At 33.6% G+C, this 25,962-nt stretch overlaps 1 protein-coding gene across 1 annotated transcript; it reads right to left on the bottom strand.

Moving 5' to 3' along the window:
* Positions 1–1,032: 1,032 nt before the first annotated feature.
* LOC121381875 lies at positions 1,033–25,962 on the bottom strand. The gene is made up of 11 exons (XM_041511263.1): positions 25,653–25,962; positions 23,967–24,124; positions 23,285–23,479; positions 21,589–21,636; positions 21,125–21,182; positions 20,603–20,667; positions 19,371–19,407; positions 18,478–18,748; positions 17,899–18,058; positions 11,355–11,509; positions 1,033–9,772 (listed from the first exon to the last, which is right to left on the bottom strand). Exons 1-11 carry the CDS (start codon positions 25,672–25,674, stop codon positions 6,235–6,237), a joined length of 4,707 nt encoding a protein of 1,568 aa, XP_041367197.1. The 5' UTR covers positions 25,675–25,962; the 3' UTR covers positions 1,033–6,234.

The raw sequence follows: 25,962 nt of genomic DNA, 5'->3' as shown, positions 1-25,962 counted from the left end.
AAACATACCCCAACCTTTGTTTCAAGACGTAATGTAATGTAATTAACGTGCGCAGACTTTTGTGCCGCACAGACAAAGGTGACATGAGTGTACATACACACTAAGGTAACTAATTTTATTCTTGTCATAATGACTTTCAGAAATTATCCTATGGTAGGAAGGGTCAAAACTTGCCAGCAATAATCTAGAATTAAAAAAAAAAATAATAATAATAATAATTCAAACAGACCCACAAAGTATAAAAATGTCATTAAGGCCCATTTTCCATTAATGTGATTTCGCATAAGTTTATCAATACAATGCACATACATAGTACCTTTTTCATATACGATTCCGTGCGTACTAAAAAAAGTCAATCGATGAGCCATTTTTCCAAGCGCAAGTTTTTCAACACTGTGATGTCATAACGTGAAGTATTTACTAGTGGCAGCATGGTGATGTCATAACGCTAAAAATTTACTAGTGGCCTGAAAGTAAATTTGGTATAGTAATTTGGTTGTCAAAAATGGAGATATGTGGAAAAACTTATTTCCGCAAGGAATCACATTAATGGTTAGAGGGCCTAAGGTATCTTACCTACTATGTGATAATTTCTGAAATGACACTAACTAGATCTTACAACAAGCTTAATATCCAAATTTAACAGTAATAAAAAGGTAACTTACAAAATAAAATATTTTTGACAACTAAACAGACAATACAAAAAGTACAATAATCGTGAAAGGAAGTCACTGGATAAACATAACATTAAAAAAGAAATTAAAACCACTGCTGCCAGTTTACCAATACTGCTAGGTTGAGTAGTTTTCTCACGGATTCAACATGGACAACGGAAACACATGTACATGTGTATACTCTCACCCAGTCTATCTAAAGAAAATCTGTGAGAATGTACATTTATTCACTGGGTGTTTGATCACTACATGAATTAATGTTCTAATTCATCCATGAGCTTGCAGTAAGAACATTCAACATACTCGTACATTAAACTGCCTGTTGATAAATTTGATGTGAGGCAATTAAAAAAAAAAATTTAAAGGTTGCTAAAGTAATTTTCACGTAGTAGTTTTATCAAATGTTCTTTTCCTTACATGTACTTGGTGTTTTCACCAGGATTGCAGTCAACTCCAGGCTGCCTCCACAAATTTCCTCTACAAGGACTGTAAAACTGGCAAGTCTTGGCAAGTCCATCAAGAAGGTCCCTATAGTATTCTTGCTTACTTTGGGTGCTTGAAATTCCCAAAGATTTAAATACATTGTGCATGTAATTGCATCATATACTGAGAGGCATAAATAACGCAATGGGTATTTCATTGATTTTTTTTTGTTGATGGTTTTAAAAGAAATATCATATCATATATATTATGCATGCAAACAAATGAGATACTGGTAACAACCGCAAGAGAACGAAGATCTTGTTTTGGAAAACAAAAGAGAATAAAATGTGTTTAAAACAAAAAATAACTTGGTTTTTTTTTTTAGCAATAAAAAAATTGTTCAACATTACTTATCATGGAATACTGAAAAATGGCAGGAAATCAAAATAATGGTTGCTTTCGTAGGGTGACCAGTGCAGGCAAAGCATGTGCATAAAGATTTTCATATGCAATACTGTAATTTTGTAATAAATACCAAGTTATGGTTTTTGCTTGAAATGCATTTTATTCCATTTTTTTTCCGATTTAACCAAAATCCTCTTTTACTTACTGTTATTACCAATATGTCATTTTGTCCACACTCTTCATATATATGATATGTCATTTTGTCCACATGCTTCATATATATGTCATTTTGTCCACATGCTTCATATATATGTCATTTTGTCCACATGCTTCATATATATGTCATTTTGTCCACATGCTTCATATATATGATATGTCATTTTGTCCACATGCTTCATATATATATGTCATTTTGTCCACATGCTTCATATATATGTCATTTCTGTAAGAAAATAATCAGTGAAATACCCATTGCATTATTTATGCCTCTCAGTATATATACATGATGCACAAACTGTATTAACTGTTTAGATTTAGGCTATTCGAGCACTAATCACGGATAGGGGTAAAGTCCAGGTCAAAATGTCACGCTTCATGCCAAGTGATCCATCCATTACCAACTTAATATGAAATGGAACATAATCTTGATGGAAAATGGAAGCTTGTTTAAGATACTATAGCAGGGATGTCATATGAATTAAAAAATAAAACCAAATGATCTTTAAAACAGCTGAGAATTATGCTATACTTAAAACAGGTAATTTTTCAACATTTCAAATCAAATAAATTCTATAGTTTTTTAAAATGTCCCTGCTACATATATAAGTAGGCAATTAATTAAAATTATGTAATAAATCCTTCATATTTACAAGGTATGTTTCAATAACATTTCTGTTACTAAACAAAGCATGTTACATGGATGTTTAAAAGGTACTAAAAGAACATATTTTAAACTCAACAATGCACACAAGTTAATAAAAAAATTACAAAAGATTATGCAACTAGGACCGTAAAACTAAAGAGTTGGCCCTTATATTAGGTTTGATAACTATGTGTGGCACTGTATAATCATTTCTTGCTTGGTAATTTAGCACAAGTAATAAAAATGAAATTAAGACACTGACCTTTTTTTCATGAAGGGCATTTATTTCTAAGACATTCTATTTTATTTGAATCTTTTTTTTTTTCATATTCTATTCTTATTCAATATTTCTATTACGTTGTTTAGTACAATATATTCAAGTAACCGACAGTGTGAAGGTAATTTTATTTTATACTAGTTTATGAACAAAATGTTATCTCCTTACAACCCACTTTTCTCAAGTTTCTGCGAGCGGGCATTCAGCACACTTAAAAACAAAGATGAGTAATTTTCCTGCACAGTGACATTACAGCATAAATATTTACTAGCGACTTACAAGTATACTTGGATGTCAAATTTTTTACAGTAATCTGCTTGTGTAAAATGAAAAGCAGGCTTACCAATAAGATTTGGATTCCAGATGTACAAAAATCTATCAGTGACTCTGTAAAAAGTTAAATTTAGGATATCTAGAATTGGAATACTTACCCAGTAAAGGTGACGCCACATGATTTAATTGCCTCATAAGAGAACAGCTGCAAGAATAACCAATTGCATAGCAACTGATAAAATGTCTTGTCAATTGGTGAAATCATAATGTCAGTCTTGTCACTTGGTGAAATCGTAATGTCTTGTCACTTGGTGAAATCGTAATGTCTTGTCTTGTCACTTGATGAAATCGTAATGTCTGTCTTGTCACTTGATGAAATCGTAATGTCTGTCTTGTCACTTGATGAAATTGTAATGTCTGTCTTGTCACTTGATGAAATCGTAATGTCTGTCTCGACACTTGGTGAAATCGTAATGTACGTCTGACCACTTGAAATCGTAATGTCCGTCTTGTCACTTGATGAAATCGTAATGTCTGTCTCGACACTTGGTGAAATCGTAATGTACGTCTGACCACTTGAAATCGTAATGTCCGTCTTGACACTTGGTGAAAGTGTAATGTCTGTCTTGTAACTTGGTGAAATCGTAATGTCTGTCTTGTCACTTGGTGAAATCATAATGTCCGTCTTGTAACTTGGTGAAATCGTAATGTCTGTCTTGTCACTTGGTGAAATCGTAATGTCGTCTTGTCACTTGTTGAAATCGTAATGTCCATCTTGTCACTTGGTGAAATCGTAATGTCTGTCTTGTCACTTGGTGAAATCGTAATGTCAGTCTTGTCACTTGATGAAATCGTAATGTCCGTCTTGACACTTGGTGAAATCATAATGTACGTCTTGTCATTGAAATCGTAATGTCTTGTCTTGGCATTTGATGAAATCATTACATCGATTTTGTCACTTGATGAAATCATTACATCGGTCTTGACACTTGATGAAATCGTAATGTCAGTCTTGACACTTGGTGAAATTGTAATGTCCGTCTTGTAACTTGGTGAAATCGTAATGTCTGTCTTGTCACTTGGTGAAATCGTAACGTCATCTTGTCACTTGGTGAAATCGTAATGTCGTCTCGTCACCTGGCTATTCTCGTACAACATACTCATATTATGTGGAGCCGCCTTATTTAAAAGTTAAGATTGTTACCCAGTCTATAGAAATGTTTACTGATCTAGTTCTATAACATACTCTGTAAATGATTATATTCAGTCTGATTGCCATCTGGCACCTACAGTGTATATGTAGAAAAGTAATCCCTGCATGTATAAATACAACTCTGACACAACGTATTCGCGTGTGTATTGTAATTTGAAGATGGGTATTGTAATGTAAGTCATGTTAAAATCCAGCTGTCTGCAGTATGATAATAATACCATTAAATGTTTGCTGCATTACAGCTATTGTAATATAACTGGCTTTGACATAAGAACTGGTCGCTTTATCAGCAGACTTGAAAACTGGAACTCATGGTTGTGGGCCCTGCCCTCCCCCTTATTGCACCTAAAAACGAATCAGGTTGCAATGTTAGCACAAAGGGTTAAGCGCCAAACACAGAATACAGTGCCAGCCAGGTTCATGCAGCTTTTTGGTCTTGCTGGATAAAATAAAAAGGTTTTGGTTTAAAAAAGTCTAAACACAAACGGCAGGGAAAACAACTGGCTTTGACATAAGAATGATTCTAATTCAACACATTTGTAAGAACGAATCTGATTGGATCTCTACTACAAAGTTCAGGTGGTAAAATCACCGATATACCGGTCGCAAATTTTCTGGCAGAAATACATCATAGGTTAAGCAAAGAACAGGGTTGTTTTGTAATGATGTCAAAAGACAATTTCTGTAGCGTTCATATTATGTACAGAAGTTGTTAAATACTGAGAAGTTTTTGTCAGAAATGAACATATTATTCTTTATTAGTGATAATCTAATCATGAGAGTTGATTAAATATGTCACATTACACATCTATGTTCGAGCCGCTGTCGGTGACGTTTACAGGCTTATTCCTACTTAAAATCAACCAGCAAAGAGTTTACTTAGAATAGGGATAACCCCACTGTCGCAAATTTACTGTTTTATTGGCTCTGCTAACATGTCGCCAATAAAACTAAATTTGCGACAGTAAAACCACCAATATACGTCTGCAAATCGGAAAACACAGTAGGGTTATCCCCGAAGTGTCATAATTTATAATTTGAAGATGTTGATGCTTATGGCATAATTATGTCATTATCTGTAGCATATTTATTATTTATAGCAGAATGGTTTTTGGTAGCATGGTGTAGTACGATTGTTATTTATAACATACTGGTGATAACATCTGTAATATATGGCATGATTATATTTGCCTATGGCATGTTGTTTACATGATGATTATGTTTGTGGGATGATTATGTTATTTGTCTAGAACATGACAGTGATTTCTTACACACCTGTGGGAGAGAGGACACATTTGAGATCACTCGGCTCTTCAGAGATAACCATAAACAGACGACGTCATTTTAGTACGTCACTTATGTCAAACTTACCAGGGCTAGCTCTGAAACTTGCCAAGTTGGTCAATTATGAATTTTAAGAATAAGTAGCAAATTTTATTTTAATTTAGTGAAATAAATTCATGTAATAATCAATATTTTCTATTTTCTGAGAACATAACTAGGATTCTGCAATATTTCAAGTTTAATAGATACTTTCAAGTTTATGTTGATGCTTTTTATTTAGAATTTTCCCATTAAACTATATATTAAAAATGCATTTTAACAGGTGAAGAAATAGAATAATACTTGATAGATACATTTGGCAACCATCGTTGTAACATAAATCATCTCTATTATAACTTAATTCACTGCGGTATGACGACGATGATGGGTGTTGTAATTTCTCTGTGGTATGTTTGTGGTTTAATGAGGAGTGTTGTTGATGAATACTACAGCTTAGTTGCTCATAATAATGGGCGTTAGTTGATTTTGGCACAATGATGATAACCGGTCTTCTAAATGCATCGACTGTGGCTTTATGATTACTGATCTTGTGACGAAAGTTGATGAAATTTGGACAATACTTCACTATTAAAAAAGATCAATGCCAAAACACTGTACTTATAGTCCTACAATTATGAATCTGATGGAATACATACTTCAGGACTCAAATTTAACGATGGCACCAACAGCAATTTAGTTGTTGGAAAAAGTCAAAATCAAATATAAAATTGTTTTCCCATTAATCTTCAATTATAAAAAACCAATCATTTTTAAAAAGTAAATTCTAGGAAAATCTTTCTCTCTTCAACTTGCTTGATGTTCTCTTTACATCTTCAAAATCAGCACCAATAGATTTTTTCACTTTAGATGCATTCTTGCCACCATGATGCGAGTATTGTCTTTTACTCTTATCGTCTTTACTTTTGTGTCTTCTAGGCGAAGACTTCTCTTCCAACTTACTGGGTGTTGTTTGACACGTTTGTGATGAACCGCATACATACTGATTACCTGAAAATGTGTAAGTGTCCTCATTCCTCAAGGGACTAAATTCCCTTTTGTCTTTCTGTGGACTGCAAAAATTAAATACTATGTCTTCGTCAACTTGCTTTACCCTCAGATCTTTTAATTCTATCTTCTTTGAGTGTCTGTGTTTAATTGGTGTTGTAGGATCAACACAGTTTGGCACATGAACGGCATCCTTGTTGTCAGTCTTCTCCTTCAGCTTGGACCGTTTTCTCTGAGAAGAGCTTTTATCTGTTTTGACAGTCTTTTTCTTTTTTCGCTTTGTATCAACGTTGAACGGTGTGCTGCAAGTGTGGCTGGTGGAAAGCTTGTTACAGGTGGTTTTAAGGAAACTATCACATGCATCACCCCAGGACGAGTCTGTCGCCTTTCCAGGAGATGTGAACAAGGGAACTAACTCATTAAATGAGTCGTCTTCGTCGTCTTCCAAACCAGTATCCGATTTAAAAACTAAAGTACGATTTTTGTTTTTGCTCACACAATCTTCAATGACCCATTCTTTATCAGAATCGTCACTTAGCTCTATTTCAGATAATTCTTCATACGTCAAGTCTGACGGCAGTTTTGATTCCGACATCTGCTTATTGTAGCCATGAAAGGAAGGAGGATCGGGCTCACTTTCAAGCAGCTTGCCCATGCTTCTCTCACTGAGGATGAGCCAACTGCGATTCAGTTTGATTTTCTTTGTCGACGAGCCAGGTTTCATAGAAGTACTCATGTTGCTACCACTCCATTTTCGTTTCTTTGCCTTCCCCAACACTTCTCTACTGACATTCTCACAAAAGCTGGAATTGCTGAGTGAGGTGTTCTTTGCTTTAAGACAATTCCTTGATTGTACTGGAGACAAAAGTTTGATAATTTCTCCACTTGGTTCCCCGTGCACACTTTTTTCCACAGAAAGCTTAGGTGAAATATTTGTGTCAACTCCAGCAGCCAAGTCATCTGGTTCGTGGGATTTTTCAGGTAGCTGTATTTCTGCAGACATCTTTGTAACATCATACAGCATTTCACTTTTTGTTAATTTCAGCCTGCGTTTTTTGTTACTTTTACATTTAAAAGTATCATCAAGAGAGTACAGCTTTCTTGTGGCTAAACTCTTTCCACAAGGAGTCGTACTAAATCCACTCTTTGGGCTGTCCCATTCCTGATCACAGTCTTCATTCTGCTTGGAGATGTTTGGACTTGTGAACATTCCACCATTGGCCTGTTCATTGTTATAAAGTTGCTTTACACCCTCAGATTGTTGCTTTTCTTTTGAAGCCTTGTCCTCTTTGAGCTTAATACTTCTAGCAGAATTTCCAGGTGTTCTTAGAAATCCACGGTGCTTAGTGATGGGCTTCATTTTCGGTTTTTCTTTTTTTCTTACAGTTTTTGTGGCACTAATATTGAAAGAAATTGGAGATATGGGTACCTTCGTCTTCTTACAATACCGTGGGGATGTTTTAAAAACAGGTGAAGCAGGTCTGGACAGCCAGGAACTAACTTTGTCATTGTCTACTCTAGTTTTTAAATCGTTCTTCTTGCTAGAATGTTTGTTGCGGCGGCTCAAATGTTTCTTGTATTTTGGTGACAAAGAACCTACTGATAAACCTTTTGATTCTTTCTCCAAAATGATCTCTTTGTAATTAGTATTATCTATAGCAACATTCTGATCATCATTATTATGTTCAACATTACTATTCACTTGGGTTTCATTCAATTTTAATCTTTTAAGATGTTTTTTCAATTTCGATTTTTGCACATTTTCACTATCTATAGAATGCGATACAAAATCATTTTCCTTTGGGACAGGTTTTGAACTTAATCCAGACCAATGTCTAGATTTGTGTTTTTGACACTTGACAACAGTTTTTTCGGTATTGGTCTTCGCAATATGTTTATGTTTGTGTTGTTGACTGGAGTGGTCACTTTCAGACACGTAACAGACAGACTCATTAGGGGTATTATTGCTAGCTGAGGATGTTGACTTTGCTCGTCTGTTTTTTACTCTCTCGGCTGCACTCTGACAGAAAAGTACATGGTCAATCACAGGTTTTTCTTGTTGAAGTTTCTGTGGGGACAATTCTTGCAGCTCACTATATTTTGAAAAACTGATTGCTTTACTGCAATCTGTAGATTTCTCTTTGTTGACAGTGTTTGAGCTTTCAACTGATGTCTGTAATTCATCAATTTCACTCCTAAACTCAGTGGTTTGTTTTTCATCTAACCGAGTCAGATTTTGTGAAGATACTTGTTTAGAAACAGGTCTGTTATTTGATATTGTCTGATGTTTCAATAACAGTTCATTTGGAATTTTATTCAATTTACATTTCTCGTCCTCATTTACCATTATAAAATCTGCTGTCTGCAAGGAACACTCTGTTTCATTCTGTTGAACCATATCTGAAGAATGGACACTTAAATCTTTTGATGCCAATGAAGGATTTTTCTCCTCTGAAGACGACTTCAAACTCACAGGCATGGATTTTTCCTTTTCCACAAAACACTTTTTCATAAGATCATTAGATTCTCGATTTGTATCTTGATGCGATGAGACATGCACTTTGTCATTCTTAGCCAGACTCTTGGATCTGCAGTCTTTAGACTGCTGCGTAACTGGCTTCTCTCCGAGAACTGTAGATGTACAACTATTAAGAGGTAGATCATGGTTTGCTGAGATCTGTACATCATGGTCCTCACCGGCAGGTTTCACTTCAGTTTCAGGCAAGTAGTTATCACTAATGTCTCCACCGTCACTGGATTCACTGTTTGAGCTCACCTGAATGTTGCTGTAGGAATTGTAGACGTTTTGAACAGTCTGCAGACTGGCAATCTGTGAATTGCCTATCACCATCTCCTGTTTTGAGCTCTTCTGGAACGACTTCCTCAGACCAAGCCTCGTCGGAGAGCCATACAGACCTCTACAAGATGGATTCTTCACGACCGCAGCAGAATGCAGGTTTACATTCCTCAAGTCATTTGATTCTCTTGTGTGGCGTTGAGCGGTGTGGTTAGGGGAGCATGACTGAGCCAGCTGCCTGCCAAGAGAACTCAGTACGTCTGTACATCGGCACAGAGAACGATCCTTCTTATGCTTGGGACAAATCTGTGACATCTCGATCATCTGCAGTGGCTGCATGGTCAAAACGTTTTCTTTAAACATGTTTCTGTAGTGTGTACCATTATCTCCTGTCTCAAGTGGATTCTGGTTCAAGTTCAAGGAAACTACTTTTTTCTTGGGTGTTTGCATTTGATCCATCTTAAATTCGGATTCATCTGTACGTATGGTTTCATGTTGTAAAATTCCTCCACTACTCTGACTGAAAAAATAAAAATCACTGGCATTAAAAACAGAAGATAACACTGGGAAAAAAACACAACAACTTCACATTAGATCAAATGATTTGAATATGTTTAGTCCAAAATAAAACAATAAAGGTGAAGATATTTATGTTAACATACAGAAACAATTAAAGGAGATATCATTATAAACTTTGAACAAATGGCTACTTGGTAAAAAGAAAAAGTTGGAAATCAGATACACTAAAACTGGTTCTCCCCCACCTCAACCGTAGTTTCTTAAGACCAGCCAAAGGACCTACAAAACCTCTGAATGAACCTGAACTCCGACACAACCAAATGTGATATAAAGGAAAGGAATATTTAACAATGACCCAACATATACTGTAGGTTTAACCAGCAGCATAACCTCTGAGGTGTTGTTTAAAAATTAATAAACAAAATAAAAGGTGCATTCCTAGAACTAATCATACAAATCAATTTTATAGAAATGGTAAAATGTTTATGCTACATAAAATAACATAACCAATGCACAAATAAAACAATTGTTTATGCAATTTGCATATACCAAAGCCTTTCAAAATAACAGTCACAGAGCACTGGTTGGAATGGTCTAGTGTCAGGAATAGGTTGGAATTTCATCATCGATTATACTCAACTTTCACCAACCAATCAACTTCATACAGGGATGAGAATGGCAAATTAGAAAAACAGCTGAATTGTTTTATTTTTAATGAAGACTGAGATCAGAGACCCATGTTCAAAGGCTATATTGAATGGAAAACTATGAAGAATTCACCTCTTCAAAGAATAATTTGATTGTCTTCGTGCCACTTTTCCCAAATGTTTTTTGCGTTTTGTTGCATGTTCTACTAATGTCATACAGCTACGAGACCCGTAATTAATTAGGTAAGCACAATACAAACAGTGTGCTTTGCCTGGAACATCGCATTTAGTGATGTAATACACAAACTTTTCAACCAGTTTCAGGTTCCCCCCCCCCCCAATTTTCACATTCAGTGTAACAGACTTTTGTAGCCATGACCAATGAAACTTATTTTTTATGTGCCCCCTCTCCCTACAAAAAATGTCTCATCGGATGTAGACGATTCACGAGATCGATCCTGAGCAAGACAAAATCCGCGGATTTTTCGCATAAAATTCTAATCTCTGAATATACAATCAGCAGACCTCGTCATTTAAGGCAAGCTATTGTTCTAGCACCCCATCATTTCCCTGAGACTAGTTTAAGGTAGTTTTTAGCTCTCCTTAGCAAGTGAATTTATGTCATCAATATATCTTATATGTCTCTCCATGATCTTACTGACATCCGTTGAAGGGATCATTTTTGGTTTGTAATATTGTTTATTTGCTGCAAAAACGTTTCACAAAACGAAACACAAACCCTAGCATATTTTTGGTAATCTATAACTGGAACTGTACAAACAATTAGTTTAATTTTCAATTGTAATCAATTATTGGAACATCACAAGAATAAGCAAAAAAAAAAATTGTTTACAAGGCATCAATATAACAGCCAATCCCACTTTAGAATACCATATAAAGAAATGTAATTTAATGGTATGAGCTATTTCAGCTTACCTCTTTGGTTTTTCCTGAGCTTTTAGGACACAGTGTCTCAAAATAACACTTGAAATGAATGTGGGTGTTGATGGACCAGACTCGATTAACCGATCAAGTTTCATGAAGTTGGCTTTGTTCCGAACAAACTGTTTGTGATGCTCACCCATCAGATGCTGAAAAGAAAACAACACAGAATAAAAATAGGATTCATTAAATGACCCATGCCAATGAAATTTGGACAAGATCCAGAAGTGATGTCATGTATATATTTCATGGAAAAGAAAATAACAATAAAAATAGGATTCATTAAGGACCCGTCCATAATTTTCAACATTTTCACAAGTGTACAAAGAGTACACTTTTGACCAACCCCTCCAACCCACTAAAAGTGTACATCCATAAATGAAAAATGTTGACATTTTTCATTTTCAAAAAGTGGATGCTGGCCCCTTAACCCCCTGCGTACGGTTTGTACGCTCGTGAAAATGTTGAAAATTATGGACCTCATGCCAACGAAATTAGGACAAGATCTAGAAGTGCTGTCATATATATACATGTATTTCATGCTAAAGCAAGCCATAGGATTTCAAATTTCATGGGAAACACACACAAAAATTAGCTTCTTGCATCCTTTTCATGACGTTGCATTGACGTAATAAGACCATTTTAAGAGGTTTATTGAAGGATGGATAACATTCAGTTTTTCATGACATCGTCCAATCAGAATAAAGTAAATTGTATAACTTCAGGAAGTTTGTAATTATAAAAACACCCCCAAAAATATAAAAATTTAAAATTATTCGTTAAATATTATTTATAGTGCTGAAAAAAGTTATGCCAAATCAGTAACAATAGCATTGTTTAAAATTTAACCGTTTCCTGCCGTTGACGTGTATACACGTCAAGTGTCATCACAATGACGTCACTTTGCATTGTTTTCATTTAAAAATTGTTTTCTAAATTAATTGTTGACATTTTTGTCAAAAACAAAGTAAGAAAATGTCAATAAATAGTCTTAGAATGACATATCCAAATATTTGCTAAATTGTTGTTGTACATCTTGTTTTTTTTCAAAACAAAAAATACCCGTCAAATGGCGCGTGCTATTGTTTGTTATGGTTTCTTGTTTTTTGGTAGCGGTTTCTTTTATCTCTAGTTGTCATAATATACTATTATATATGAACTACATTATGACAGTTGCATTAAAATAGAACAAGTATCACTTTTAATGCCTAAAAAAGGTACAAACACAATCAAATAGTTGTAATCCGACGGCATAAACAGTCATCGAAAAGCGCCATTTCCCTATTTCTATTTATAAACAACAGGTCATGTGACAGCACATTTCCCGCCATACAATTTGACAGCAGTACTGAGTAGTATACATTGTTTGCATGTGCTGCTAACTGTTTTCATTAATAATTACAATGTGGTTACTTATACTACAGCAGACAATATTCTAACTAGCTACATGTATGTTTGCTTAAACAGTTACGTCGACTATATGATCGAATACGTACATGTGCTCGGTGTTCGGCGTTGTTTTGTTGTGTGTTGTTTTTCTGCCAGTTTTTCCTTTTTCCTTTTCAACATGACATATTACATTCACATGGTATTAATCACTACTGCGTGGATAAATATTTGTTTTCATTTTTTAAAAATGAATTACAAACGATAGGTTAAGAATATCTTCTGAACTAGTCTGGGGAATACCTTGACCTACATTATTTTCAATAACCAATCACAAAACAAATGTTATAGAGATAAATTAATCATCATGAGGTAAACTGTAGTTGTGTTGGATCTATTGTATTTTGATAAATTTATTAGTACCAAAATCTAAATTTCGGACGAATACGACAGACATTCGGGTAAATTGAGCTGGCCTGAAACCTTTTCATCATGTACTAGTAGTTCCAACATTTCTCTCACAATACTAGTGTGTAGTGCTTCGTTTGTAACCCTATATTATATATAGCTGGTTGGCAGTAACGCTAAAACTAATAAATGTTGTTTTTTAGTTGGTGGTATTTTCGTTTAATTCGGGCACAAATTAGCCTGCCCTTCTCCCTCTCCCACCCCTACAAAACAAAACGGGATCTCGTACGCTTATGATTAGTACATCAGGCCTGTACGGTACCAATTGGTGTGGATGCATCCGGAAAGCATTATAGTAACTTAAAGAAAATTCTATTCTTAACCGTTTAAGGAGTTTTAGACTATTAACTACTCAGTTGCCCCTGCCCCCAAACAAAAAATCCTAGCTACGGCCCTGGGCATAGGCCTAAGTGTACGGGCTCTCATTTTTGTTGGGGTTGCAAGCAGATTTCTGCCAGAGTTGAATGAAAATCCCTGAATCTGGATAACAACAATTATACATATTAGCTTTACTGCCAAACAGCAGGGTCTCAGCTAACGGCTAGAGGCAATGGTGTATGTGTTTTATTTTTTATTTAACGACACCACTAGAGCACACTGATTTATTAATCATCGGCTATTGGATGTCAAACATTTGGTAATTTTGACATACTAGTAGTCTTAGAGAGAAAACCCCCTACATTTTTCCATTAGTAGCAAGGCATCTTTTATATACACCATCCCAAAGACAGGGTAGTACATACCACAGCCTTTGATATACCAGTCATGGAGCACTGGCTGGAACGAGAAATAGCCCAGTGAGCCCACCGATGGGAATCAATCCCAAACCAACTGCGCTTTACCACTGGGCTGCATCCCACCCCTGGTGTGTGTGTTTGTTGTTAAAATAATAGAAAAATAGTTTATTGATACTGATGTTTTAAGTATGTAACCTCCCAGAAATGACCGCAAAATGGTGTCTTGCACCTTCCATGCTCATTGGTTCATTGTTTAAATCCTAGTTACAGCCCTGAACAGCTATATATATAGGGTTGCAAATGAATCACTACATATTTTTACATGGATTACAACTAATATTGTGTCAGAGTAAAATGATGGAAATACATCGTGAAAAGGTTTTAGGCCAGCTCATTTGCCCGAAATGCTATACCTGGATAATATAATAATATAAAATAATAATAATATATAAAGGCAAATAGATGACCAGTCTATATAACTTGTAAATGTCCCCTAGGTGGGGATGGAGTTCACAATAGTTATATAGAAATTGCATATCCGTGACCCATTTCCTTGTGAATTTGGTCATTCTACCCCTCTCCTAAGGGTGGGGCACAGATAGGGGAAAATTAAGTCAATTGTCGTGTCCAGGAATACCATAAAAATATAAATTTTGCGAATTTCGTTATTAATGTTGTGTCCCCTGTTCCCCCTTCCCTCAGGTAGGAGACAAATTCATTAAACCATCTATCATATAGACAAATGCATTTAAACTATTATGTCTTCAGAAATGCTAGAGCATTTCCAACCAAATTTTTTGGGAAAACCCAAAACCATAAATTTGGTCATTTTAATCCCCCAAGGAAAATGGGTGACCATTTAGATCTATTTTGTATCATGCATAAGTGTTCAACACTTGATACACATTATGTATACAGTACATATTTAATTAGGGCTCACATGTTGATGTTTGTTTCTTTGGCTTTAAAACATTTTTTTAGGTGAATGGACATTTTACCTTCTGGTTTTTTACAATTGTGACCGTGTGAAGAACTATTGCAAGTATCTTGTGTCACAATAAATTACTGAAATGCATAAAATACTTTTTACTATTTCTATTATTCTAATATAAGTGTTCAGATCTATTTTGTATCATGCATAAGTGTTCAACACTTGATACACATTATGTATACAGTACATATTTAATTAGGGCTCACATGTTGATGTTTGTTTCTTTGGGTTTAATTTTTTTTTTAGGTGAATGGACATTTTACCTCTTTTTTTTTTGCAATTGTGACCATGTGAAGCACTATTGCAAGTATCTTGTGTCACAATAAAATACCGAAATGCATAAAATACTTTTTACTATTTCTATTATTCTAATATCAGTGTTCAGGGTTTCTGCCAGAGGGTATGAAGGGTAAAATTATGTACCCTAAAATCTTGGGAATGAATGAATACGTTTTAATAATTTTTAGAACGATTATAGTAAGATAGCTGCTGCTTAAAATTTGTACATAAAATGCAGTGTCCAATTTCAAAAGATTCCAAACCCCATAGCCACTTAGTAGCGGCAGTTATGATCTGGAGTTTTCAAGTACCCTCAAATTATTGATTACTGGTGTCCTTTACTTTTGACCTTATGACCCAAAAGTTGTATGCACACAGCAAATAGTTTCCAGTTTTACATACCTTACCATGGTAACAATAGTTTGCACTGGTTACCATGGTACCAGTTTCGATCTGGGTACCATGGTAACATAGTTTTGAACTGGTTACCATGATAACAGAATTAATAAGCTTCATATATCTTTTCTACAGGCATAGTACAATTATGTCACTACACATTGTTGTTTTTTCTCAGTCCTTGAAAATGATATTTTTTTAGAAATTTGTTTTCTGTTATGCATTGGTTACCTTGGTAACAATTCACAATTTTCACACTTCTCTTGTAAACAGCTGGGAGCTTATTATTACATCATTATACAGCGATTTGTATTCAAATAAATTCATTTAAAACATTTCATATGGGAAACGGTTCCTCTTTTTGCATTGGTTACCATGGTAACAGAATTAATAATGTTCATTTGAAAATGACAGGAAGTGAAAGGGCATATACCTTTTTTAAAATCTTGTGTCATTTGACAAAGCTATATAAAGTAATAGAGATAGTATACATATTTTTAGTGTATGTAATGTTGGACACAATGTACACAAGTTACAAAAATGCATTGATGGTAGTATGTGCATTTGACCCTATTATTCAAAAACAAAATTGGCTGTCTACTTAATTCTTTTTCTAAATCGAGTAGTATGGTTAATAGATCACACCATAGACTTAAATTAAAAGCAAAATATTAATTTTAATTTAAAGTTTTCATAATTATTAATAAAAAATGGTATATTGAAAGTTGCAGGTGTTGCCATGGTAACATAAATAATATAACTGACTATAAAATATTAGCGTTACGTAGGTGGATATTCTTAGTATATATATGTGTAATTTCATGCTGAAATGTCAACTGATTTTAATAATATTACCAGAAATGTATAATAGTTAATGTTGGAAATTATGTTCATAATTTACAAAAATGCGATGATAGCCGAATGCGCATATGACCCTATTTTTCAGACAAACCGTGGTTGTCGACTTAATTTTTTCTTTACATCAAGCAGTATGGTTAATAAATCACAGCATAGACTTAAATTAAAAGAAAAATATTAGTTTTTAATTAAAGTTTTCATAATTATTAATGAAAATATGGTATATTGAAATTTGCAGCTGTTGCCATGGTAACATAAATAATATAACTGACTATAAAATGTTAGCGTTACGTAGATGGATATTCTTAGTATATATGTGTGTAATTTCATGCTGAAATGTCAACTGATTTTAATAATATTACTAAAAATGTATAATAGTTAATGTTGGACATTATCTTCATAATTTACAAAAAAGCATTGATGACAGTATGTGCATTGCACCCTATTATTCTGAAAAAAAATGGCAGTCTGCTTAATTTTTTCTTTAAATCAATCACTATGCTTAATAAATCACAGCATACACTTAAATTAAAAGAAAAATAGTAGTGTTTTATTCATGTTTTATTAATTATTAATGAAAAAATTGTATATTGAAATTTGCAGCTGTTGCCATGGTAACATAAATAAAATAACCATCTACAAAATGCTATCATTACGTAGGTGGATCATTATGGTATATATGGGTGTAATTTCATGTTAAAATGCCCATGGATTTTAATAAAATTACTAGAAATGTAGAACAGGTGAAAATTCTTTAAATTTAGCAAAAAGAATGCCGCAGGATAAGGGTTAATTATCATTATGACAATGTTCATAAAATGTACTTTAAAAACACATTTTAAGTTATATTTCATGTTATGGAATGTGTAAAACAGATGTATATGAATTGTTTTAAGTCAAAAACAAATTCAAATGCAACCATACTCTGCTCGTATTTTGACCACTAGCTCAAATCAAGTTGTTATGACAGACTATAAATAGCTATTCATTTATTTTGTTTCTCAATAAATCCATTTCAGTGTTGCACGAGGTACATCTCCAAAAATTAAAATAAAAAATGGTCAATTATAATAATACACAGTAATTGCAATGATAAGAAGTAAAATAAAGTATAAAATGTACACACAAAAAAATCATATATATCTAGTATTCATCCATTTCAAAGTTTATTAAAATTAGCAAGAACTACAAACAAAATCACTGGCCTCGACAAACTTTAAACAAGTATATTGTCTGCTGTAACCCGAATAACTCATAAAAACCACCATAATTTAGATTTTTTTCTTACTTTTTTCAATATTAAAAAACCCAAAAAGTGTAATATAAAAGAGTTAACACACTCAGTACAAAAAATGGCAGATAAGGTTATGGTAAAAAAAAATTAACAGGAAGCCACGACATAGGAATGTCATTTCCGTCTCACCTGATCTATATCATTGTATTTCTCTTTACACGCTTCACAGTATCCCTGTCTCCGAGCCGCTCGACGCTTTTTTTCACGGTCTCGTCTCACCTCCCCCGCGGTCAAGATGGGGAAACCAAGCAGCTTGCTGGTGCTGTCTTCATTCACTCTGCCACATGTCCTGCAAACAGAACAATATAAATGTTCGAATTCTACAGCGCAGATCTTGCCATAATACAAAAAAGAAGAAGAGGGGAGTGATTAATTGCTCTCATTAACGTAGATTGTGAGGATCCATTTAAGGTATTATCATACTGAAACCATATAAACTTACATGCTAAGGGAAGCTATAAATTACTCTCCTTGTACTAGTTAATATTTCAGGGGAGTGATGGGGAGTGAGAGTGATACCTCCCTTAAAACAGCAAGGTTTGGCAACGGCAGATGAGTTTCACACAAAAATGAAAATAAACTCATGAAAAATAACACATCATAAATATTGGACATCGTTTTAAAATCCTTAGTCTGGCAACCAATTGTGCTGGGGTGTCGTTAAACATTCATTCATTTCAAAATATTCTGGGTTCCTAAAATGCCTACCGTTTCACTTCATCTTGTGGAGTGTTTAGAGTATCCAGTCCTGGACACTTTGGCGTGTTTGGTGTGTCAGGTGACATGATTCTTTCAGCATTCATGTCTCTCTCTGCTCTCTCGGAGCACTGAGCATGGCCAAGTGGTCTCCCATCAAACGGACACGTTCCCCTGGGTGTCTCCACATTCAGGTGAGGCCATGATTCTAGTTCTTGCATAATGGGACGATAATGGCAGCTCTCCGATTCAAACTTGACAAATGGAGCCTTCAGCATTTGCACTGTAAATAAGCATTTTGAGAGTACATGTCAACAACCAGGCTCCAACATTTTTCGTATCTCCTAAGTTCAAGGTCCATAACTCTGTCATAAATGAGTAAATAACCAGGAAGTCAAACTTAATCAGTCAGTGTATATGATGAAGCTATACACAAAATTTCAGTTCAATATCTTTTGAGATTGGCCAAAAAAACAAAAAAAAGTACGAAAAACAATATAGGGTACTGACAGACAAGAAAACTATATTTCCCTCTGGTTGGACCGGTAAGGGACTAATAAAGGACATACATTAGACTCACATTTTAAAAAAATACTTAACTTATTTCTAACATTTAAGCTGCAATGCCAGTTAGTGATAAAACACTGAACATTTCTACGTGACATGCACCAAAAGCAATAAGAAAGGAAAATAAAGAAAAGATACTTTTAAAAAAACCCAAGCATTATTCTAGCAACTATTTGATCTTAAAAGTGTTACCCAAAATAAAAAAGATATTCGACAATCATATGTAGGCTTAGATTTAGTTAAATGTGCTACAATTACCATGTTTGATACCGAGTGACATCAAATAAACATTGCCATAGTTCAAACATTAATATAAACAATCCAACAAATTGACTCACCTTTGTTCCTAGATGTTGATGGCTTCTTTTTAGTTACCTGTGTAAATATAATCCAAAAATTATTAATTTAATGCTAAAATTGCTGAATAACAACCCCTGAAATGTTTTATTTTATTTAACTCTTTTCCTCCCACGGAGGAACATGTACAGTGTATATTGTTGACTGATATTATATTAAATTATCGCAATATCAAAAAAAGAAAAAGAAAAAAAAGAAAAAAGGTATAAATTTGTTTGAACGTTATTGATGACGAAACTCGCACATAGGTTCGATGTCTTGCTATTTGTAAAATATTTTTTTTTAAACATGTTGAACATTATTATTTAATGAAAATTGAAGATTTGTAAAGGATATATTCACCAAAAGTAACTGATAATACAGACTTTGAAGTAGATGATGGATGTGATTATTCATCGTCAATATAAAAGTGAAAATAAACTTCATGAAAGCATCATAAACAATGACATCATGGATCATGATCGTAATCAACAAATATTTAAAAAATATTAAGTTCCATTATAAATTTTATTTGTGTAATTAGACTCACAAAGATGTCCTCTAAATATTACACACATCAAGAGTGTTACATTAGTTGTTTTCTTACAATTTGAGGTTGAAAAATGTAAGTTCAAAATTACATTCATGTTGGAAACTTGGGTGAATGATGAAGTTTTCTGATTGTAAAGCTGGATGAATAAGAGTTATGACAGTGTCTATGGAAGAAGATCGATAGAGCTTAATATCTTCTTTTTTTCTTTTTTTTTTGGTTACAACCATATCACCGACAGATATGCTGTATTTATGGACTATCCTAAAAAGACAAATCATAGGTGATTTTTTATGACTTGGTTTACAGATTTGTTTGCATCAAAAAATAATAAAATGAAGTACAAAATAAAATCAACATTGAATCTCAACTCGCCTGACAGACTAGCATGTTTTAAATTGTACTCATACCAGGCAGTTTCTACTCACCTTCGGTAACTGTTAGTGTCTATCCTTGCACTAAAACAGTGTAACGCCGGCATGACGTAAAAAGATAAGTTACTATTTCAATAATGATAATTTACACTGTGGGGATTATGTACAAGATATTGTATATTCTGGTGTAACTTTTGTTACATTATCAAAAGCTATTTATCACTCAATCGAACTTAAAATTAATCTAGTAATCTAAAGGATAATGAAAATAAAGCTTCAATAAATAACTTGAATAAAACAAAGAATAAACCTGTTTGCTGGTTTCTGGGATCACTTTGAGCTTTGCAATCTCTTTTTCAACATATTTTATAGTTTCTGGAAAGAAAAAGTATAATAAATTACACACTTATAAGAATAGTCATTAGAACATAACAGATAGTAAAATAGGACTACGAAATATATTATAAAAATATAAAAGGTACCAAGACCAGAAATAACTGATACACACTATAGTTTTTTCAAATTCTTCATACAATTTTAGTATTTTTGTTCAAAACAAACTGCATAAAAAAAAATTAAAGTACTTTTTTCTTTTTAATTATAAATAACGGTTCTAATTTATTAATATGTTGTTCTTCTGTATTAAAAACTTTTAATTGCTCATAACCTATGATTGTTTTTCATAAATAAAATGGTTACTGATACTTGATATACAATATTTAGCCCCAATTTAAATTATATTTTTAAATCTATAAAAATAACAAGCTGACATTCCTTTAAATGGCTGAAGTACAAAAGGAAATGACTTTAAAAAAAAAAAATATTTACATACGTTCATAAGATACAACTTTAATTCCAATTTTCTCAGCATTTTCCAAAACTGTGTTAGGCTAAAAAAAAAGAAAAGAAAAAACAAGGCTCACATGAATGGTCAATTTGTCTGAATGTATGTAGACATATTTTAAATATAAAAATGTTGAATACTGGCAGATAATGTATACCAGATATGTTCAGTTTTACTGACGGCACTGCAGTAATTTTTATCCAATGGCATGCAAATGCCATCGATGATGCTCCAAATCCATGGCAAATTATATCTCAATGATGGCAACTGCCGTCGGTGCCATCATTAAGTTCGAGCCCTGCATCTGATTAGTGATGTTCCACTAGCAGACTACAATAAAACAAGGTTCCTCAGTCTGAATATATATTTTTTGTTTGCTGTTACTAAGTTACACAGACTAAATAATATATTCTACATTATCTCAACAAATGTGTATTATAAAGAATACTTACAGATTGCTGACCACCTGCAATTTTAGCAAGAGTCTTTCCTCTTGGTACCTAAAAATTTTAAAAAAGAATTTAAAAAAAGAGATTAATTACGAATATTGCACACACTTAAATTAAATTGAATACTTTATTAATGACAACCTTTTCCTCCAAAAGTTGGCTGAAGTAATCACATAACAGATGTCAGACACCGATATAGCTCAGTTAGCACCTATTTCACATTTGGTTGCAGTTGATCAGTGAAGCATTTTTTGCATCTCGTCAGAAATATTATACTAATACCAGAAATTGAAACAAATTATTAGGATTCGGACGGAGTATACAATTCGGAACCTTTACCATACTCTAAGTAGACTCAGTAAAGCAAAATGACAAACAGTTCCCACTCTAAATTTTAAGTGCATTAATAAATATTAAAATTCTTTATTTACTCCTAAGACTCCTAAACCCTGTAAACATTATAAAATGACATTGTTTTAGGACACCACTAGAGTGCATTGATTTATTAACCATCAGCTAATGGATGTAAAACATTTGGTAATACAGACAGTCTTAGAGAGGAAACCGGCTAGATTTTAATAATAAGGGATCGTTTATATGTATCATCCCTCAGATAGGATAGCACATTCCATGACCTTTGATAAATACCAGTTGTGGTGTATGGGCTGGAACGAGAAATAGCCCAATGGGCCCACCAACGGAATTTGTTCCTAGACCGACTGCACATTAAATGAGCACTTTACTACAGGGCTATGTGCCACTCTACCAGAACCCAAAACATGGTTGTAGTTTACTTATTAAAAAAATTAATATTTTAAGCAATCACAGGATTCACTCTTCTTTTTCAAACATTTTCCCTTACTTTCTGGAGGGGAGATGTCAATTCACCTACTTTTTCAATCTTAGATCTGTGTCTATAGACCAAGTGTCCGAATAACTAGATTTGAGACAACAAAAAATTGATGTTACGAGGTGTTAAACATTCCTTTTCTTTATTAATGACAGAGGATAGGCACATCTTTGCTGCTACTTAAAAGTTAACTTTATATAATATTGTAACTATGAGCTTTGTGGTTTAAATTAAGTTTACTGTACACTTTGTATTCCCAGTAACAAGTAAAAGGTGTTATTCCTACTTTGGGCTTAATGTAAGCATTGCAAGTAGTTTTATAAAATACCTATGTGTAAACGTTCCAAATTTCAATTCATATGTGACGTCGTTCATGATCTTTTTCAGAATGTCATTACACAACTGCAGTCGGGAAAATTCTTACAAATTACATCAATATTCTCAAGTTGTTTTACCTTTTAGACAAAAAGCAGTTTTAATGTAGGATTTACACTAATTAAAACATTTTTTTAAATAGCCTTCATTAAAAAAAAAACATGCGTTAATTGTCATTTCCTGATAGGAGTACAACTTGGAAAAAAGTTTTGTCTGGTTTTAATTTTACTTTATTAAAAGGTTAACTTTTAAGAGCTTTAAGTGAAATAGAGTTTGTATGTTGACTTGTATAACTTACACATTGTTTAATATTCTGTGAAAAATACCACCGTTTCAATGACAGCCAATTTATGATGCAAAACTTCACATTAACGTTCACATTTTGTGAAAAAAAACAATTTCAGGGACTAATTTATTTATAGTGGAAACCTGCAGGAAAATATTTGTCACTGCATATTCAGCAAAATCACTTACATTTTCAATTTTTTTAAGTTCTGCAATGGCATTAGGTGATGGTGACTGTCCCAGGTTGAATGGACTGGGTGTGGAGGCATTGGTAGTGTTTGGACTGTCCCCGGTTCCACCCTGCTTGTCCTGCTTCTGCTTGGAGAGGTGAGCATTGCTTGTAATAATATAGTTGACCTCTTTGCTCAAAAACTTCTCGATAGTCTACAAAATGTTTAACATAAAAAAGATAAATATCTTTACACATTACAAAAACAATGAAACATTCAATTAAACACCATACAACTATTAAAGTAGAGCATAAAGTGAAAATATTTCAGGATTTTTAAAGTCCCTTGGGTCAGTCCTCGTCTGGTAAGTAGAACATTTTCTTTTTGTCCTTTAAAATTTTAAAGAAAAGAAAAAAGTATAGTAATTTGTTTCAGTCAGACAGTTTTTGTTGAATTAGTCGTATATTTTATTTTGCCCTAACAGATTAACTGTACAGAACCATGTGTCAGTGCAGTGCATACAATTTAAAAGATTACCTATATCTCAAAACTAGCGACATACAAATCAATAACAATATTTCAATGAGTACTAAATGTAGTTATTTATAACATAACATGCAAATTTATACATGTAATACAAAAATCATACATGATAGAGAAAAGAGGTATAATTAATGAAAGAAGGCAGAACAAATTATTACCCCACCAAGCTGTTTTAGCTTTCCTTCAAGGCTGCGCATGCGTCGGGCATCCTTGATGTCTAAATAAAATACTTTTTTTGAAAGTGACCTAGGCTTCTTTTTCTTTTCAAAATCCAACTGCCGTCGACTCTTTTCATGTTTGCCACTAGCTGCTTCTGCTGTAAATTTAATTCATGTTAACAAATTTAAGACATGCTTGTATAAACTTGTGTTCAAAATGGCACAAGTGCTTAAAGTGGTGAACTTAAACCAAAATTTTAAAATCAGGTGAATGTGTTAATAAGTTAAAAGAGATTAATACTATTAGCTATTAATAATAGCTTCATACATGTACCACTCACAACAGTGCATATCAAATTGAGGTTTTATTGTTAAAATCTAAAGTAACGTACTGGCTGCAAATTATTTTGCAGAATTTTGTGCTTTTGCAAATAATACCTTAGTTTTGGGTCAGAAACTTACATAATTATGCAGGATTATAAAATACATGAAGACAATATTTCAAAATCTTTAGTAACCAGCAGTTTGTTCCAGCAATTTTTAACATAAACTAGCTAACAGATTGTATGGTTACATGAATCTTTATACAGTCGATGAATTAATTACTATAATGACATTTGATATAATGCACAACTACATGTACATGTATGGAAATAAAAACATTTTTAATTTTAATTTATCTTAACCAATGCTCTAAGAAATTGTATACAAATGTAGGTTTCCTTTCTATGACAAATGTCAGAATTACCAAATGTTTGACATCCAACAGCTGATGAGTAATAAATCAATGTGCTCTAGTGGTTTTGTTAAACAAAACTTTAAAATGTGCACAATCATTCACAGCCATTTTTCACCTACAGTGTAAGGAATGATAATGAAGGTTAATTTTGTTTGATCACTTTAATATAAATGTACTGACTGGCTCAAGTGTGGTGACCATTGGTGATCAAAAGTTTGCTTTGTTTAACGACACTAATAGAGAACACTGATTAATTAATCATCGTTTATGGGATGTTAATACATGCAGTCATCAAAGAAAACCCACTACATTTTTCCTAATGAAGCAAGGGATCTTTTATATATGCACTTCCCCAGACAGGAGGGGCGAGACGTAGCCCAGTGGTACAGCGCTCGCTCGATGCACGGTCAGTGTGGGATCGATCCCCATCAGTGGGCCCATTGGGTTATTTCTCACTCCAGCCAGTGCACCACGACTGGTACATCAACGGCTGTGGTGTGTAGTACCCTGTCTGTGGGATGGTGCATATAAAAGATCCCTTGCTGCTAATCGAAAAGAGTAGCCATGAAGTGGCAACAGCTGGTTTCCTCTCTCAATATCTGTGGTCCTTAATCATGTATGTCTGACGCCATATAACCGTAAATAAAATGTGTTGAGTGCGTAGATAAATAAAACATTTTTCTTTCGCTTTCTTTCCCAGACAGGAAAGCAAATACGTCTATGATCACTGGTTGGAATGAAAAAAAAAATCCACCAAGTTTTGTATAACCACCTCAAACGAGCACTGAACCAACTGAACTAAATTCTGCCCACACTGATGGTCATTACAAGCACCTGTGGTACACTGGTAGGCCAGGGTCCTGTGTGATAGGATTAAAAAATTAGCTCCTGGCTGCAGTTACCTGAATTGTGTAAACTTGTGTAAACTGAAATTTGTGGTTACTTACTTTGTTTATCATTTTTCTTCATAATTGTACCAAACCATTAAAATAGAAATATTCGTTCATCTTAGTTCATTCATTTTATAAATCCGCTATCAATGATTAGGCCTAACTGCACTAAACAATAATAGACATCTTTTTAGATTTCTGTCCTATTTTTGTTCTGAAGTCATAAAAAATAAAAATATTAAAATAACATAATTTGATGCCAAAGTTTGTCTCAAAGTAGCAGCGAAATATGAAGCCCTAAACGAAGAGAAATTAGCTAAAAGATTTAGTTTTTGACGTGATTTCAAAAGTTCTTCTGCTACTTTAA

Source organism: Gigantopelta aegis, chromosome 9 (assembly GCF_016097555.1).
Source record: "Gigantopelta aegis isolate Gae_Host chromosome 9, Gae_host_genome, whole genome shotgun sequence".
Taxonomy (NCBI): Eukaryota; Metazoa; Mollusca; class Gastropoda; order Neomphalida; family Peltospiridae; genus Gigantopelta; species Gigantopelta aegis.
The sequence above is the reverse complement of the archived record's forward strand: the minus strand, read 5'-3'. Positions and strand labels throughout refer to the sequence as shown.

Bases quoted from the DNA above. Each gene is read 5' to 3' on its own strand.
- LOC121381875 (XM_041511263.1), bottom strand. From the start codon at position 25,674: ATGAAGAAAAATGATAAACAAA. The intron at 19,408-20,602 runs GTTTATTCTTTG...ATATTTACACAG, and splicing joins TCCCAGAAACCAGCAAACAG to GTAACTAAAAAGAAGCCATC. The intron at 18,749-19,370 runs GTGAGTCAATTT...GCTTATTTACAG, and splicing joins ATCAACATCTAGGAACAAAG to TGCAAATGCTGAAGGCTCCA.